Source organism: Chrysemys picta, chromosome 3, assembly GCF_011386835.1.
Source record: "Chrysemys picta bellii isolate R12L10 chromosome 3, ASM1138683v2, whole genome shotgun sequence".
NCBI lineage: Eukaryota > Metazoa > Chordata > Testudines > Emydidae > Chrysemys > Chrysemys picta.
Window position 1 is genome coordinate 656,404 of NC_088793.1, and position 17,083 is coordinate 673,486.

The 17,083-nt window shown below is 46.2% G+C and overlaps 1 protein-coding gene across 2 annotated transcripts in view; it reads left to right on the top strand.

Moving 5' to 3' along the window:
- NRBP1 (nuclear receptor binding protein 1) overlaps positions 1–17,083 on the top strand; it is a 74,619-nt gene that overhangs the window by 40,873 nt on the left and 16,663 nt on the right. For both annotated transcript variants that reach the window (XR_010600014.1, XM_065590022.1), the window contains exon 8: positions 16,708–16,791. Coding sequence is in view for 1 of the 2 variants with exons in the window: in XM_065590022.1 (XP_065446094.1) it covers positions 16,708–16,791 (84 nt within the window). In the remaining variant the exon portion in view is untranslated. The remainder of the gene's footprint in view (positions 1–16,707; positions 16,792–17,083) is intronic.

The window sequence follows — 17,083 nt, forward strand, 5'->3', positions numbered from 1 at the left end:
TGTATGCTGCGGGTGGTGGCGGGGGAGAAAATGTCATCAGACAATTAAAGATGTAATTCGTGCACGCAAGGGAGATGCATTTGAGTTGCACAAGGAACTTTAATATTGGTATTTCCTAACTTGAGTGTTGGGAAACTAGGTGAAGTTCTTTTCAAACAAACCCTTAAATTGAAAAAACAAATCACATGGAACAATATTGATTCCCACCCTGGCTCATCAGCAAGTTTGGGATCTCCGATCCTCAGCACAGCCCTCTGCCACTTGAGTAACTGGTAAGAGTAGGAGGCTTATGTTCAGCGTGGACCTGCCACTAGAGGGGATGAGACTAGACAGCAGAGGAATGCCACGGCTCAGTAACGAGTCCAGTTCCAAGGTTTGTAGGACAGTGAACATGCTACAGTGGTTAGACCCTTCTCTGGAGCGATTGCCCCCATCTCTTGCCCATGTTCTCTGCTCCTGTCCTTCCCTGCCCCCTTTTCTCTGCCCCTTGGTGCTCTGGCTTCTGCCCTCTGCCTAGTGTTTCATTCCACCATCCCTCTGCATCTGGCTTGCTGCCTGGGCACCAGCAGGGGGAGCATTCACAGCGTAGGAGACAGTCTCCCAGCTCTCATGTCTGGTGCCTGGTGCCATAGCAGCCCCTGGCAGGAGCAGTTGCAAGGTAAGCCCTGCTCAGCCCCTTCAGACCTGGCATGGAGCATGCTCAGTTACTCTGTGGGATTGTACATCGATTCATGGCTTAAAGTCAGAAGGGATCACGGTGGTCATCTGTCTGATCCCCTGTATAACACAGGCTAGAGGCCTGCCCTGAATTAATTCCTGTTTGAACTAGGGCAAAGCTTGTAGAAAAACATCCAGTCGTTATTTAAAAGGTAGAGAATCCACCGCAGCCCTTTGGTAAGCAGTTCCCAAAGTGGTTAATCTTCCCAGTTAAAAACATATGCCTTATTTCCAGTCTGAATTGGTCTAGCTTCAGATTCCAGCCCTTGGGTCTTGTTAGACTTTCGTCTGTTGCATTTCAAATTTCTGTTCCCCATGTACGTACTTGTATTCTGTAATGGTCACCCCTTAATCTTCTCGTTGCTGAGCTAAATAGATTGAGCTCCTGGAATTTCTTGCTGTAAGACATGTTCTGTAATTCTTTAATTGTTCTTGTGGCTCTTCTCTGAACCCTCTTAAATTTATCAACCTTCTTGAATTGCAGACCCCAGTATTGGACATAGTATTCCAGTAACAGTTGCACCAGTAATAGAACCTCTGCTTCTACCTGAGATTCCCCTGTTTATGCATCCAAGGATTGCCAAGCATCACATTGGGAGTTTATGTTCAGCTGATAATCACCATGGTCCCCAAGCCTTTTTCAGACTCCCTGCTTCCTAGAATAGAGTCCACTGTCTTGTATATACGGCCTGCATTCTTTGTTCCTAGATGTGACTTGACATTTGTCCTCGCTGAAATGCATTTTGTTTGCTTGCATGCAGCTTACCAAGCCGTCCAGATTGCTCTGTATCTGTGACCTGTCCTCTTGATTATTTACCACTCTCCTATCTTGTGTGTCATCTTGAAATGTCATCAGTGATGATTTTGTTTTATTCCAGGTCACTGAAAAAGATACCATGTAGCCTAGGGCTGAAATCAAATCCTGTGGCACCCAGCTAGAGAAACTCATTTGATTTATAGATTTCAAGGCTAGAAGGGACTATTGTGATCTTCTCGTCTGACCTGCTTGTAACGTAGGCCAGAGAACTTTCCTAAAAGCATCCAATCTTGATTTAAAAATTGTCAGTGATGGCAAATCCTCCACAACCTTTGATAAATTGTTGGTGGTTTAATTACCCTTACTGTCAAAAAAAAATCTTATTTCTGGTCTGAATTTGTCTAGGTTGGGATCTCACAACAAATTTTTTCGTGGCCTCTGACAATTTTTTCCTAAAATACTTAATTAACTCTAGAAAAAATAAATAAATATGCACATATACATGTTCAAATTATTATAATTTATTTCTGTAGGTTTTTTATTGCAGACTCAATAATCTAGTGTCCATATTCCTTACTGGACCAAAACAGAATAGACACAAATACTGAGCTTTGCATGTTTCGATTTTTTTAAGTTGATTTTTTTTTTTCAGACTTGCTAGTTAGTAAGCTTGCTACTGTGAAAATTGGTAGTTGTATATTTGTTAATATCACTTTTCACAGCAGATTTACTCAGCTCCAGCAAGCTGGAGGACAAATAAAGCCCTGGATGGGGAGATGGATAGGGAGTTGGGGGTGGGGTGGAGCATGGGTCAGGGCAATCAATGGTAGGAAGGTGAGCCTGGGGCTGGAGCCTGGGGTCCTGCTGCACAGCTGTGGGTTGGAGGAGGCAGTGGGGTCGGGGCAACATGGGAGGGTGAGCCCGAAGCCCGGTGGTTGGGGGATGGAGCCCACCGTTGCACAGCTAGAGGCCGCCACCGCCGCCCACCACCACCACCACCACCACCACCACTGGGAAGGTGGAGAACACATACTGGTTGCCTGCTCCTACACTGTTTGGGACTCTGGAAGGGGGTAGGGACCAGGGCCTGGGGGAGGGTCCACTGCTTCCCCCCCCCAATCATCACCCAGGAGACTGTGGCCACAAGAAAAGCCCCTGGTGGCCGGATAAGTCCACGGTGGCCACATTTGAGAAACACTGGTCTAGCTTCGACTGCCAACCACAGAATCATGTTATACCTTTGTATGCTAAATCGAAGAGCTTGTTGTTTAATATTTGTTCTCCATGTAGATACTTATAGATTATCAACTCACCCCTTAACCCTCTCTTTAAGATGAATAAATTGAGCTCTTTGAGTCTATCACTATAAGACCTGTTTTTTCATCCTTTAGTCATTCTTGTGGCTCTTCTCAGAACCATCTCCAGTTGATAAACATATTTCTTGAATTGTGCACAGCAGAACTGGATACAGTAATCCAGTAGTGGTCACACCAGGGCCAAATACACAGGTAAAATAACCTCTTTGGTCCTATTTGAGATTCCCCTATTTATGCATCCAATGATCGCATTAGCCCTTTTGGACACAGCATCTCATGACTGGGAGCTCATGTTCAGCTGGTAATCCACTACAACCCCCACATCTTTCTCAGAGTCACTGCTTCCCCGGATAGAGTCCCCCATCCTATAAATGTGGCCGACGTTCTTTGTTCCTGGATGGATACATTTACGTTAAAACACACACTTGCTTGCACCCGGCTTTCCAAGCAATCCAGAATAAGTGACCGATCTTCTAATTTTTGTGTCATCTATGAACTTTATCAGTGATGGTTTTATATTTTCTTCCATGGGAATAGCGGGGCCGCCCTCCCATGGCGCTCTGGCCGGTCGGGGAGAGCGGAGCCTCGGCTGGGCTCGCCGCTCTCCCCCCGGCGCTCCAACCGGTCGGGAAGAGAGGGGCCGCCCTCCCCCGGCGCTCTGGCTGGCCGGGGAGAGTGGGGCCGCGGCCGGGCTCGCCGCCCTCCTCTGCCATGCTCCCCGCCGGGGGGCGGGCGGCGCGGCCCTGATTGACGGTCATGTGAGGGACGTCTTTGTCAACAGGTAATGAGGCTGGGTCTTTCCAGCTGTGTACTTCATTAAATAAGTCTGTCTGGAGCTCTGACTCCACCACCCAGATTTGGCTGGTGACTTGTCCTTTGGTTTCTGGATGGTGATGGTGAATGGGCTACTGTATGAATCAATGTTTAATGTTGTGTGGTGTTAGAGTACTTCAGAATCACTGATACACCCGTCACCTCCAGAAGGTAGCAATTCTCTCTTTCAGACATTCCTTACAGTGGTAGAGGCTGGTGCCCGGGTCATTCTGTGTCGGGTGTGTCGTACAGCCAAGTGTTTAGGGCAGTGGTTTTCAGCCTGTGGTCCGCGGACCCCTGCGGTCTGCAGACTGTGTCTAAGATTTCCAAAGGGGTCCACGCCTCCATTAAAAATGTTTAGGGTCCACAAATGAAAAAAGGTTGAAAGCTCCTGGTTTAGGGAAGTGCCATCGTGAACAGGCCGATCTGGCAGCATGCTGGCAAGGTGGCAAGAATAGTCAGCCTGATCTTCCATAATCAAAGTCCCTTCTCCGAGAATTATGCACCACAACAGCTATGGGGAGTTGAAAACTATGCTCTCAGCTCAGGTCTCCCAGATGAGCATGGCAAGCAAGTTCTCCAACAGGCGAGGAAGAAAGACCATTATGTATATCTTTAAATACTGGCATGGCATCAGCATTACACTGATGAGGCCCAGATAAGCACTGAGGTAGGAGTAACTGGGCTATAATGAGATTACTGGTCTGTTTGAACTGGTATAGTGCCACGTCCAAAGGAGGTTGTCAGCAAGTTCTGTGTGAAAAGGAGTGCTCAGTTATGTCGTGCTAGCGGTTTCATCTGACCCTTCAGAATGTTCATTACTCAACATTAACTTCATGCTATGCTCTCTGGGATGTTAAAGTGGTGCAGTGAGTTGCCCAATTCGAGAGAGAGCATCGATAGAAGTCAAAAGGGATCATTATGAACATCCAGTCTGACCACCTGCATCACACCAGCCAGAATACCCCACCCAGTAGTTCCTGCATCAAGCTGTGACTTCTGTTTGAGTTGTAACAAATCTTTAAAAGGATCTCCAGCCTTGATTTAAAGATTCCAAGTGAGGGAAAATCCGCTATGTCCGTAGGTAAGTTGTTCCAGTGGTTAATTACGCTCGCTGTTAAGTGACCCATATTTCTAGTCTGGATTTCTTTAGCTTCAGCTTCGAGCTGTTGGATCTTGTTCTGCCTTTTTTCCCTAGTTTGAAGAGTAGTCTGTTGCTGTGATGACGTGTTGAGTTCTTTATGGATTGTGTCCATATCAGTCTTTCTGGGGTTTTGCCCAGGACAGATGTCAGGCTAACTGGTCCGTAGTTACCTGGCTCATAAAGGTTTACCCTTTTTAAATACTGGCAGCATTTTTCCAGTCCTTTGGAATGTCCCTGGTGTTCTAACATTTGTAAAACATCAATATTAATGGTTCAGAGAGCTCCTCAGCCAATTACTTTAAAACTCTTTTTGGGTGCAGGTCATCTAGTCCTGCAGATTTAAAAACACTGAATTTTTAACTTTCGGTTTATTATCCTCCCTGTTTACTGATGGAGCTTGGATCTGAAGTTTTGCCTTGGTTGAGAAATTTTGCTTGATTTGCCCGTTGAAGTACCTGGACTGAACTGAATGGCTGAATTCTAACTGTTGTTCCAAAGAGGTGCACGTCTCCTTGTTCAGCATTTAAGGCCATGTTCTCTCTCACTCAAGGTCACTATTTTGTGAGCTTTCCTGTGAAGTGATAATTATAACATACCAAAAAAGTAATCGGGGTTTGAAACCATAGTGCCTTCTTGCAATTGTGAACATTCTGAGTACTAACCTGATGAGGCAGGATAGCCCTGCGAGTGGGTAAGGCAGTGGTGTATCTGAATTGAAGGTGCAGCTTAACCTGGGTGAAGCCGAAGCGAGAGATGTGATCTCTTGGGCAATGCTGCACAGCACCTAAAGTGTAAAGTAATCCAGCGTACTGGGCATGTTTGGGCATTGCCTGTCAATTTCCTTTGTTCTTGGGGACCCCTTCGGTGGGGGAGTGCCCTTGGAATGGGTCAGTCCATGACGGTTCAAGTGCAGTGCTTTTCTTCTGATTGATATAATCTTGTGCAGGGGCGTGAGCTGCTGCAGTTGATCCACTTGTTGCCATGTTAGTTATGAATGAAACTAGAAAGAGCAGCGGTTTTGTTCCCAAAGTCCAGGCCCTTTGTTTTTCAAGCATTACATTATCTGACCGCAATGCCAGAGTAACTTAAGTTCTTTCAGATTCATGGCTGTCCGATAATTAATCCAGCTCGCTGCCTGTGACTGCACTTTGCACTGTTTGGGGATGGTAACACTTAACGACTGGATGGGTCTTCGGCACAAGCTTCACCCTCCGGCTTGACACCTTGATCAGAATGAGTCAATATCTGTGCATGAGCTTTTCCAGCTTTTGCTGGTTAACTGTCTGTCTTCAGTTTATTGCAAACTGAAAAGGTCATCTCCTAGCACTGCTGGTCTGCAGCCCTTAAGGTAGATCTCCCATGTGACGGCATTTGGATGTAAAATGCTTGGGTTCTCAAAATGTGGCAGACGCTCAGCTTGCACCTTTCTGAGATGTTTCCTCTCCAACTTTGATTCCACATTTAATGGCTGTAAACTTTGCTTTGTCACAGTGGCTCTGAAGTCATGTTCTCCAAGTCTGATGCCCTCCTTAATCCAGCTGCATCAAGGTTCATGAATGGAGTGAGCTGTGAAATGTCTCATGCTTTGGCAGATGTATGCAAGTGTGAGAGACTAATCTTTCTACAGCTTAAGAACATAAGAATGGTGGTACTGGGCCAGACAAGTGGTCCATCTAGCCCAGTATCCCATCTTCAGACAGTGGACCGTGCCAGGTGCTTCAGAGGGAATAAACAGAAGAGAGAAATTTATAGTGATCCCCTGTCATCCTTTCCCAACTTCTGACAGTTGGAGGTTCAGGGACACCAGCACATGGGATTGGGTTCCTGGCCATCTTGGCTGATAGCCATTGATGGACCTATCCTCCAGGAACTTATCTAGTTCTTTTTGGAACCCAGTTATACTTTTGATCTTCACAATATCCTATGGCAATGAGTTCCGCAGATTGACTCTGTGTTTTGAAGAACTTTCTTATGTTTGTTTTTAAACCTGCTGCCTATTAATTTCATTGGATGACCCCTGATTTGTATGTTAGGTGAAGGGGTAAATAACACTTATTCACTTTCTCCACACCAGTCGTGATTTTATTAGACGTCTGTCATATCCCCTCTTAGACATCTTTTTTCCAAGCTGAACAGCTTGTCTTTTTTTAATCTTTCCTTATATGGACACAGTTCCATACCCCTAATTTTTGTAGCCTTTCTCGATACCATATCAAATTCTAATAGGTCTTTTTTTGAGATGAGGTGACCAAAAGTGCACACAGTATTCAACACGTGGGCATACAATGGATTTCTGTAGTGGCATTATATCTTCTGTTGTCTTATCTATCTCTTTCCTAATGGTTCGTAACGTTGTTAGCTTTTTCTGACTGCTGCTGCTGCACATCGAACAGTTTTATAGAACTATTCGGGTGCCTCCAAGAATTCTTTCTTGAGGTAACAGCTAATTTATACCCCGTCATCTTGTATGTATAGTTGGGATTATCTTTTCCAAAATGCATTCCTTTGTATTTATCAACATGGAATTTCATCTACTATTCTGTTGCCTAGTCATCCAGTTTAGTGAGTTCCCTTTGTGACTCTTCGCGGTCGGGTTTGGGCTTACCTATCTTGAGTAATTTTGTATTCTCTGAAAACGTTGCCACCTCACTATTCACTCTTTTCCAGGTCATTTTATGAATGTTGAATGGAACTGGTCCCAATACAGATCCTTGGGGAACCCCACTATTTACCTCTCTCCACTGTGAAAACTGACTATTCGTTCCTACCCTTTGTTTCTTATATTTTGACCAGATACTGATCCATGAGAGGACCTTCCCTTGTATCCCCTGTCTACTTACTTTGCTTAGGAGCCTTTGGTGAGAGACCTTGTCAAAGGCTTTCTGAAAGTCCAAGTTACACTATCCACTGGATCACCCTTGTCTACGTGCTTGTTGACTCCCTCAGAGATTCCTAATGGATTGGTGAGGCATGATTTCCCTTTACAAAAGCTGTGTTGACTCTTTCCCAACAGATTGTGTACATCTACGTGTCAAATAATGCTGTTCGTTACTATTGTTTCAACTGATTTGCCTGATACTGAAGTTAGGCTTACTGGCTTGTAATTACCAGGATCGCCTCTGGAGTCCTTTTTAAAAATTGGTGTTACATTAGCCACCCATCAGTAATCTGGCCCAGAGGCTGATTTAAGTGATAGGTCAGATACCACAGTTCTGCAATTTCATTTTTGAGTTCCCTCAGAATTCTTGGGTGAATTCCCATCTGGTCCTGGTGACTGATTACTGTTTATCAGTTTGTTACAAAGCCACCTCTTGACACCTCAACCTGGGAAAGTTTTTCCATTCTTTTTTATCTAAAAAGAATGGCTCGAGTGTGGGCATCTCCCCCACGTTTTCTGCAGTGAAGACCGATGCAAAGAATTCATGTAGATTCTCCACAATGGCCTTGTCTTCCTTGAGTGCTACTTTGGCTGGTGGCCCCAGTGACTTTTTTTGGCAGGCTTCCTGCTTCTGATGTAATTAAAAAAAAAATTGCTTTTAGTTTTTTTTTTTCTTCAGGTAATTGTTCTTCAAATTCTTTCTTGCTCTGCTTTATTATACTTTTACTCTTGACTTGCCAGAGTTTATGCTCCTTTCTGTCTTCCTCCCTAGATTTGACTTTCAGTTTTTAAATGTGTAACTGCCTCTTCTACTCTGCTGTTTAGCCATGGTAACTTGGTTTTGAGGCATACATTTAGTTTGAGCCTCATGATGGTTTTTAAATAGCTTCCATGCAGCTTGCAGGCATTTCAACCTTGTAACTGTTCCTTTTTTAACTTACGTTTAACTAGTTTCCTCAGTTGTGTGGTTCCTGTTTTTCATGTTAAATGCTACTGTGGTATGTTTCTTTGGCATTTCCCCCCTACACAGATGTTAATAGCTACCATAATGTAATTATATTTACTGAGCAGTTCAGCTATACTCAGCTCTTGGACCAGATCCTGTGCTTCACTTAGGACTAAATCAAGAGCTGCCTCTCCCCGTGACCCTTGGCAAATTGTTCCAATGGTTAATTATCCTCACTGTTAAAAATTTATATCTTATTTTCAGTGTGAACTTGTCTATCGTCAACTTCCAGCCATTGGATTGTGTAAAGAGAGTTTCACAAAGCAGATGAGTTTGGTTAACCCAACAAATGAATCCCTGGCTATCGCGCAGTATCGAGTCCAGATGTTTTTCTTATAGGAAGTGTCAGTCTGTTTTCCCTTCCATTGTGAGCTCCTCATAGTAGGGACCATCCTTGAATGTTTGGGATGTTTCTGCCATGCTGTGGGGGCTGTGAATAAAAACAATCACTCCTCCTCCTTGCTCTGCTGCCAGCCTGAGCTCAGCATGGCAAAGGCATGCAGCTTGTCTCCACCCCAGCCCTTCCCTCCTCTCTGTTGCCCATCACTTGCTCTTCGTGCCTCTCCTGGCAGTTCAGATATTAAAGGTCCATTGTCCCTGTAAAGGAGTCAATATTCAATAGTTTGTTGCTTTAACTGCAGTTACCAAACGGTTCAATTTAAACACAGCACTGGATTGGTTTAGATTAAAAATAAAACAGGTTTAACTACAAAGATCTAGATTTTGAGTACAAGTATAAAGGATTAAAGTCAGAAATGGTTACAAGAAAAATAAAGATAAAATGCTTTCTAGTAGCTAAACTTAACAAGCTAGACATGGTTCAAGGTAAAATCCTTACCACATGTTCCCAGCAATAGGGCTGACCAAATTCTCAGGTTTGGATCCCCTCCCCTCCAAAAAATAAAGAGCTGGTTCCTTTGTTGTCTGTGAGAGAGAGAGAGAGAGGAAGCTTGGGGTTTTCCGCCCCTTCCCTTTATAGTCCGGTGAACCTTCTGAAGTGGATTCTTCTGAGGGTACCCTTCAAAGCAAAGTTTATTCAAACAATAAAGATGACGACATGGAGTCTGAAGGAGGGTCCATGTTCTTCAGATGATTACAGTGTAGTGTATAGAGTGTGAATACAGGGGTGCTTTTGGTCACACATGGCTCTTCGCTGAATCCTCTCTAGTCTATCAGCATCCTTCTGAAACTGTAGGCACCAGAGCTATTCCCAGTATTCCAGTAATAGTTGCCCCAGTGCCAAAAAGAGGTAATCTAATGACCAGACTCCTACTTATGCATCCAGCTTTTGCCCAGGAACCTCATGTTCAGCTGATTATCCACTATAACCCTCAAATCTCTGAGTCACTGCTGCCTAGGCTAGAGTCCCCTATCCTGTAAGTATGACCTGGATCCTTTGTTCCTGGATGCGTGACGTTCTATTTGGTCATATTAAAACACGCGTAGTTGGCTTGTACGCAGCTTACCAAGTGATCCAGATCGTTCTGGACCAGTGACCTAACTTATTCATTATTTACCACTCCCCCAGCTTTTATCACCTGCAAACTTGAGCAGTGATTGTTTTCATCCAGCTTATTGACAAACATGTTAAATACTCTGGGTCGAGAACCAGTCCTTGTGGGATCCCACTAGAAACGCACCTGTGGGATGATTCCCCATTTTCAATTACATTTTGAAGTTTATCAGCCAATTTTTAATCACTTTTTTTCTCATCTTGAATTTGTATTCTAGTTTTTAATCAAAAGGTCATGCAGTGCCAAGTCAAATGTCTGCAGAAGTCTGTTACCTCAACAGTATAAACTTTATCAATCAGCTTTGTCATGAATTTATAAGTTTATCAGGTTAGTTTGAAAGATCTGTTTTCCTTAAACCTATATTGATGGGAATTAATTAGATTATCCTTGTTAATTCTTTCTTGAGTCCCATATCAGATGTTCCATTATTTTGCCCAGGATCAGTGTCAGACAGACAGGGCTATAGTTACCCAGGTCATTCCCGTTTGCTCTCTTTAAACATTGGCACAAGATGAGCTTTCTTCCAGTTCTATGGAACTTCTCTCATGTTCTCAGAATTATTGAAAACCACCATTAATTGAAAGGTGTCTAACTTTAGTAATTGCTGTTTCCAGTCAGCATGAATTACTGTTGGATTGGGGAGTATTTCATCATCATATGACATGACTACATCTGTTTTTACCAAACAAATTGATTGTACATGTCTACATCTCCATCTAGTAATGGGCCAGTGCCGTTGTTAGGTTTCTTTTTGGTCCTAATAGAAATCAACAATGAGGGATGAGGAGCTCCCGGGCAGGTCAGGGGAGTCAGGATAGGATGGCTCAGTCAGGACCGGCTCCTCCAGTGACCAAGCTCTCTCGCCACTGCTGTAGAGGGCCACATAGCTGTCCGGTTACCATGCTGACAAGTACTGTGTAAGCACCCAAATGGAAACCCTAGCTTGGCAAACCCCAGGTCTTTGACCCCACGTGAGGAGGTCCTTGCTTTTACACTATATTAGAAATATGGTCCCTTTAGCAGCACAGTGCCCCATGCCCTCTCTTGGCATTGTTTCAGTGCTGATTCATGACCGACCGGCACGTGCTGAATCGCCACCACTCTGCAGTGCTTGCAGTCGTGATTTGGCCATGAGCTTTTTCATCTCCATCACTTCTCCAGGTCTCCTGTTCCTCATGACTGGCTCAGCGGGGCAGTGTTGATGATTCACTCGTCTAGCTCTCTGCCTCACTGGGGTTCTGGTGAACAGGAGGAATCTACTATTAATCTGTGGATTTGTCTGTGGGTGAGATCCTTAACCATGGGGGCTTGTCCATGCTGCTTGTGTGACCACATCCTCAGGAGGGGAAGGGAAGCAGCCTGACTTCAGGCAGCTGCTGCTCTCCCCAGTTGCTCTCTGCGTTGCTGCAGGTTCCATGCACTCAGGATATGCCTTTCCATGGGCACTCTGCTAATTCCAGGGTTTCCTCATAGTGTAAACTGGCACACGCTTGGTACAAGGGTGCGCTAGCCTCATGCGGTCTTTAATTTGCTGTCCACCTGACTGCTCTGCACAGCTTTTCCTGTGAGAACATCGTCTTTCCGACAGTTATCGGCATGTGTGATGCTTCCTAAGAGCAGCAAAGCAAATGCACCTGACTTCTCTGAGCATATTCTGTGGTATGGCAATACTCCTAGGGATTTCTGTCCTTGTCAGTCCCAACGGTTTCCTTCGGTCAAGTGGGTATACAACAGCTATGGGCTGAGGGTGGGAGACAGTCTGCTTCACTTGGTGACAGCCTTCCCTTTTTCCTTCCCTTACCTGGGAGTGCCGGCCACTCCTGCTGTAACGAACTCTTCTTTACCAACTGTGCGAACGAACCTCAGCTGAGGTTCTCCCATGGCTGCCATGTTGATCCTCCTTCCTATTAGTGAATCATCAGTGAACACTGAGGTTTAGCTAATGATGTTGGGCTGCAAAGCAAAAATAGTTGCATTGTACTTATGCTAAACCCAAGCCCTCTTTTAGAAAAGCCTGTAAATTTGTTTGGCCCAAGTTTGTAGGCCCATCATTGGAAGTGGTCTCTGCAGGCGACTGTGCCCTCTGCGCGTAGCTCCTGTGGGGGTCACACCTCAGTTTATAACTTAGTTGGATAAGGGGGGAGAGGAGGCTGAAGCACAGGGGTGTTGTCTTTGTTCCTTCCCCACTCCATGGGGTACATATCTCTGCGGTGCAGGCTCCCCGCTGTAGTAGAAAGAGGGCCTTAGACTTAAGGCCTTGTAGCTGAGGCCTGGGCTAAAGTAGTGGTCAAAACTTTGCTAATATAAAGCAAAGTCAGTCTGTGAGCTATGCAGGGCCTACTCACAATCTGGCAAGAACAGGGCTGATATTGCAGAAATGCACATTCCTAAGAAGTACTAGAGACAGAGCACTCACGCAACCATATTCCAGAATGATGGTACCAGAACACCTCGGTATCAACTCATTCCTTAGAGAGAACAGGAACGCGCTGACCCATTCTAAAGATAAGGTCAGGATGACCGTGTGATGGATAGAGATGTACAAGGTGATGGGTGGTAACCGGCTACATCAAAGGGTGTCCACGAACTACGTCAAAGGGGCAGTACGTAACTTGTTTGTATTGATATATAAAATGGAACCTCAAAGGGAGTGTCTCTGGCCAGCCTAGGGGGGAATGAAAAAACCAGCCACTCACTGAGCTGCGTCCATTGTCATGGGCAAACATGTCTTAATATCCTCAGAGTCTGCCAGGTGCTATTACTGCACTTCGTCGACAATAAACCTGGCCGGGCGCCTTCGCTCCTTAACGGATCTTGTGGTCATTGGGCGGTTCACTCGAGGTCTGCTGTGCCAGCTGTCTGCGCAGAGTTGGGACAGCACATGGAGAACACTCACACAGCCAAACATCTGACAACACAGACTGCCTGGCATGGAAAGGGCCTGACGCTCTCCAGTCTTTGGAAATAAGGAATTTCCCTGTGCAGAGCGGGATTGTTCTTTGCAGTCATGGTCTCTGTTCAGGCAGACTTGGGTAGTAGGGACCCATTTGACTACTACTGTGCGGTGCCTTAGCCTGCCCTTGTGAAACAGACATCTGTGAAAGCTGCAGGGGCGCTACCTGGAACCAGGTATGCCCTTTGCTGTGACGTTGACTGGCAGCTAGGCTGATGCCGGTTTGGTGTTAGTCAGCTACCTTGCACTGCTATCCTGTTGGGGAGAGGGGTTGTTAGGGTTGGCAAGTTTTCCTGGAGTACTGTGTGAGGGAGGAAGCTGTTTATAGCAGGAATGGGAGCAGCTGGAGTGTTTACTAGAGAGGTCCCTGTTGTTTCAGTCCTTCATTCTGCTCCAGAGTCTCTGTTCTGGTAGGAGCACTCGGGTCTGCCCCTGCTCCTCTGTGCATCCCCTTGGGCATACTGCTCCACAGGAGAGGGTCACATGTCCCGTCATTGGTAAGATGCTTTGCTTTTCCTCTTGAGAGATTTAGGGAGCCCAGGAGCTGCCGGTATGGCTCAGGTCCATAATCCATACCATCCAGTGGCCAGAGCCAGGTGCTCTAAAGAAAGGTGTAAGAAACCTCCTAATCCCTGGTGGTTACAGATTAGTTTAACCCCCAAAGCAGGAGGCTTAATCTCCTTTCCAGAACTCTTGTTAATTATGAAAACACTGGAGATTCTTGTGACCCAGGTAAACGTGCAGTCCCTCTTTAAATCTTGGTAGGTTCAAGTTTTTTTCTCTCTCCTGCTGGTAATAGCTCACCTTAACTGATCACTCTCGTTATAGTGTGTATGGTAACACCCATTGTTTCATGTTGTGTGTGTGTATATATAACTTCCTACTGTATTTTCCACTACACACATCCGATGAAGTGGGTTTTAGCCCACGAAAGCTTATGCTCAAATAAATTTGTTAGTCTCTAAGGTGCCACAAGTACTCCTGTTCTTGTAGCAGAGAGTTTCACAAGCTAATTACACATTGTGTGAAAAAGTACTTCCTCATCAGTTCTGAAATTCCCACCTATATTAATCTCATTGAATGTCCCTGTGTTTTTGTGTTATGAACCAGGGAGAATAGATTCTCTTGACCTCCCTTCTCTAGACTGTTATTATTTTAGACGTCTATCATGTTCTCTTGCATTTATCTTTCTCAAACTCTCTCCAGAGCAGTTTCCCCAAGCCCTTGATCATTCTCGGCCCTTCTCTGAATCCCCTCTAATTCTGCAGTGCCCTTGGGGATGGCATGGCCAGTCCTGCATGCAGTATACAGATAAGGCTGCGCCATTGATTTCATGAAGGCAGAATATTTTGATGATATTCTCTATGCAATTCCTAATGCATCCTAATATCGTGTTTGTTTTCTTGACTTCAGCTACGCATTGAGTTGTCTCCAATGACATCCTCCTCCTTCTCCTCGTTCTGTTCTCTTGTTTCAGAGCACTCTGTTCATTCATAGAAAAACAGATATGAGAGATGGAAACACCCTGTTAGGCCCTAGCCCCTGGGAGCCAGGGCAGGATTGTGTCTAGTCTGTTCTCCAAGGCTTTTCTGCAGCACAAGTGACAGGGCTTTCTTGAGGCTGGGGACTAGTCTGAGCTCAGTCAGCGTGAAATTCCTTTTAGTCTCTCCCTGTTATTCCTCGTTTGGAATAGAACAATCTCTACCTTTTTGAAACAAGCACTGTGTGGAGTCTCCCATTCAAACAGGGATGCTAAAAAGAGTAGCCAGCCGTGATTCGTTTGGAAAGAGTAACTGAGGCAGATTCACTAGGCTTACTCCTGGGGGAATTCTGTTTAAAAAAAATTAAATTCTGCGCACAATATTTAAAATATGCAGAATTTTTATTTGTCAAAATAGCAGTCACACCAATTTCATTTATTTTGATAATTTATTTCAAAATACCTATTACAAGTATATTTGTAACAATGCAGACGACAAAAATGATTCTGGACATTTTTTTGACCAATAGATTCCTTACTAGGCGTATTGATACAGACCTTTGAGTAATAATTCAATTAAACGACTATATAAAAATGTATTTCCTGCACCCCTCAAAAACCGGGCAAAGGTTTGGGGAGAGGGAAGTAATTGCTGGACAGGAGCCTGGGAGCAAACCTGGAGGGTTGTTGGGTGTGGGTGGAAGAAGAATGGAACAGGTTTTTTGGGGAATGGGGATTGTGGTGCCTCCCCCATGCAGACCTGGCTTATTCCTAGCCTCTCCCAGTCAGTCAGGCACATCTGTGGCCCGTCCCCATGTGGCCCTGAACCCTCACTATCATTCAGCCCTTGCCCCGGTCTATTCCCCCTTCTAGCCCTTCTGAACCCCAGTCTGTGACCCTCCCAGCAGCTCCGTGTGCCCCGCTCTGTCTCTCCCCCCCCCCATATCTCATGCCTCTTCCCCTGGGCCCACGGGCATGGTGCTGCGAGGAACGCAGACTCTCGCTACAGCTGGTGAGCTGGCTGCCCTCTGTTGTGGCACCACAGCAGCACCTGGTGGCCAAAAGGCATAACTGCAGAGCATCTCTGGCAGAGTGTATTTTCTGTCAAGAGAAAAAATGAATCTGCAGGGAACATGAACTCTGCACATGCACAGTGGCGCAGAATTCCCCCAGGAGAACATTCGGAGTTCAGTGTCGCTACTTTGTAGGATTGTGGGTGGGAGGGTGTGGATGCCCTGTCTGAAGGAGAGGAGGTAGTGTTGGGAGCACTTCGGTGCAGAAGTGGCTGTGCTTCAGGGAGGGGCGAGTGCTGGGAAGGAGGGAGCCCTTGTGTTCTCTACTTACCTTGATTTTTCCTCCCCACAACTTGTGGGGCTAATGTTTAGACTCCTGTTCCTTCCTGGAAACTTGTCCCTAATCCCCTAAGGAGCGAGTTGCCAGGAACTTATCCCCTCCCCTCGGAAGCCCCATGTGCTCATGCTGTGCTCTGCTTGCCCTCACTGCTGGGTTTGGTGCCATCTTGCCGCTGCCAGCAGGCTGAGTGCTCCTGGCTGAGGCCTCCTGCAGACATGAGCCATAGGTAGGCCCGCAGAGGCATTGGGCTAGCTGGGCCTTCTCCATCAGGGTATCTGTCCTCTGTACTGGTGGTCTCTGTGCTTGGCTCTGACCTACTGAGAGACCCCTCTGAGCAGAGCAGAATCTGCACCAGCAACAACTTGTTGGCCATGGAACGAGTTGCCTCGTTGCAGAGCTGTCCATCTGTTTGAAACTCAGTGTAGCCACGCCTCAAGTCGCTGAATGCTGTAGGTCTGAGCTGAGAGCCTTCAGGCTTGGCTGTAAACTTGAGAGGCCTTGCTTAGGTGCTCCTTCCTCTGCAGGGGCCAGGGACTCCACAGTTGCTGTTTGAGCCCAATACCAGGTCTCAATGAGTGTGCAGCCAAGGGAACAGGATAGAGAAACATTCCAGTGCCCCTCTGCTCTCCCGTGCATGGGGAAGGTGCACCCACCTCAGTGTGAGATGAGGGAGCTGTTCCCTGGGGTCAGTATGGACAGCTGTGCTTTCCCCCTGAGCAGTCTGGGGCCCAGCTGGTAGGGCTTACTGCATTGTAAGATCTGTGACTCTCTTCCAGTGGCACCAGACACCATCAACAACCATGTGAAGACGTGTCGTGAGGAGCAGAAGAACCTGCACTTCTTTGCCCCAGAGTATGGAGGTACAGTACAGCAGCACAGTGCCCGCAGGCCTCGGGTGTGGCATTGCCTGTGTCTTGCTAGTAGCTGGTCTGTGGGTGGCAATTACCTGCATATCCCATGAGAAGCTGCAGCTAAGGGGAGCTAATGCTACTCCCCCTGGGACTGCGTGGCCTAGATCTGGAGCCACTGGGAGCCCTTGTTCCTGGAAGAGCAGTGGAAGGGAGGGGGCTGCAGGATCTCGCTGCCTGGTGTGGCGGCTCCTGGTGCTATAAGGTGCTGGGACTGTCCTGTTAGGAATTGACTGTGGAACCT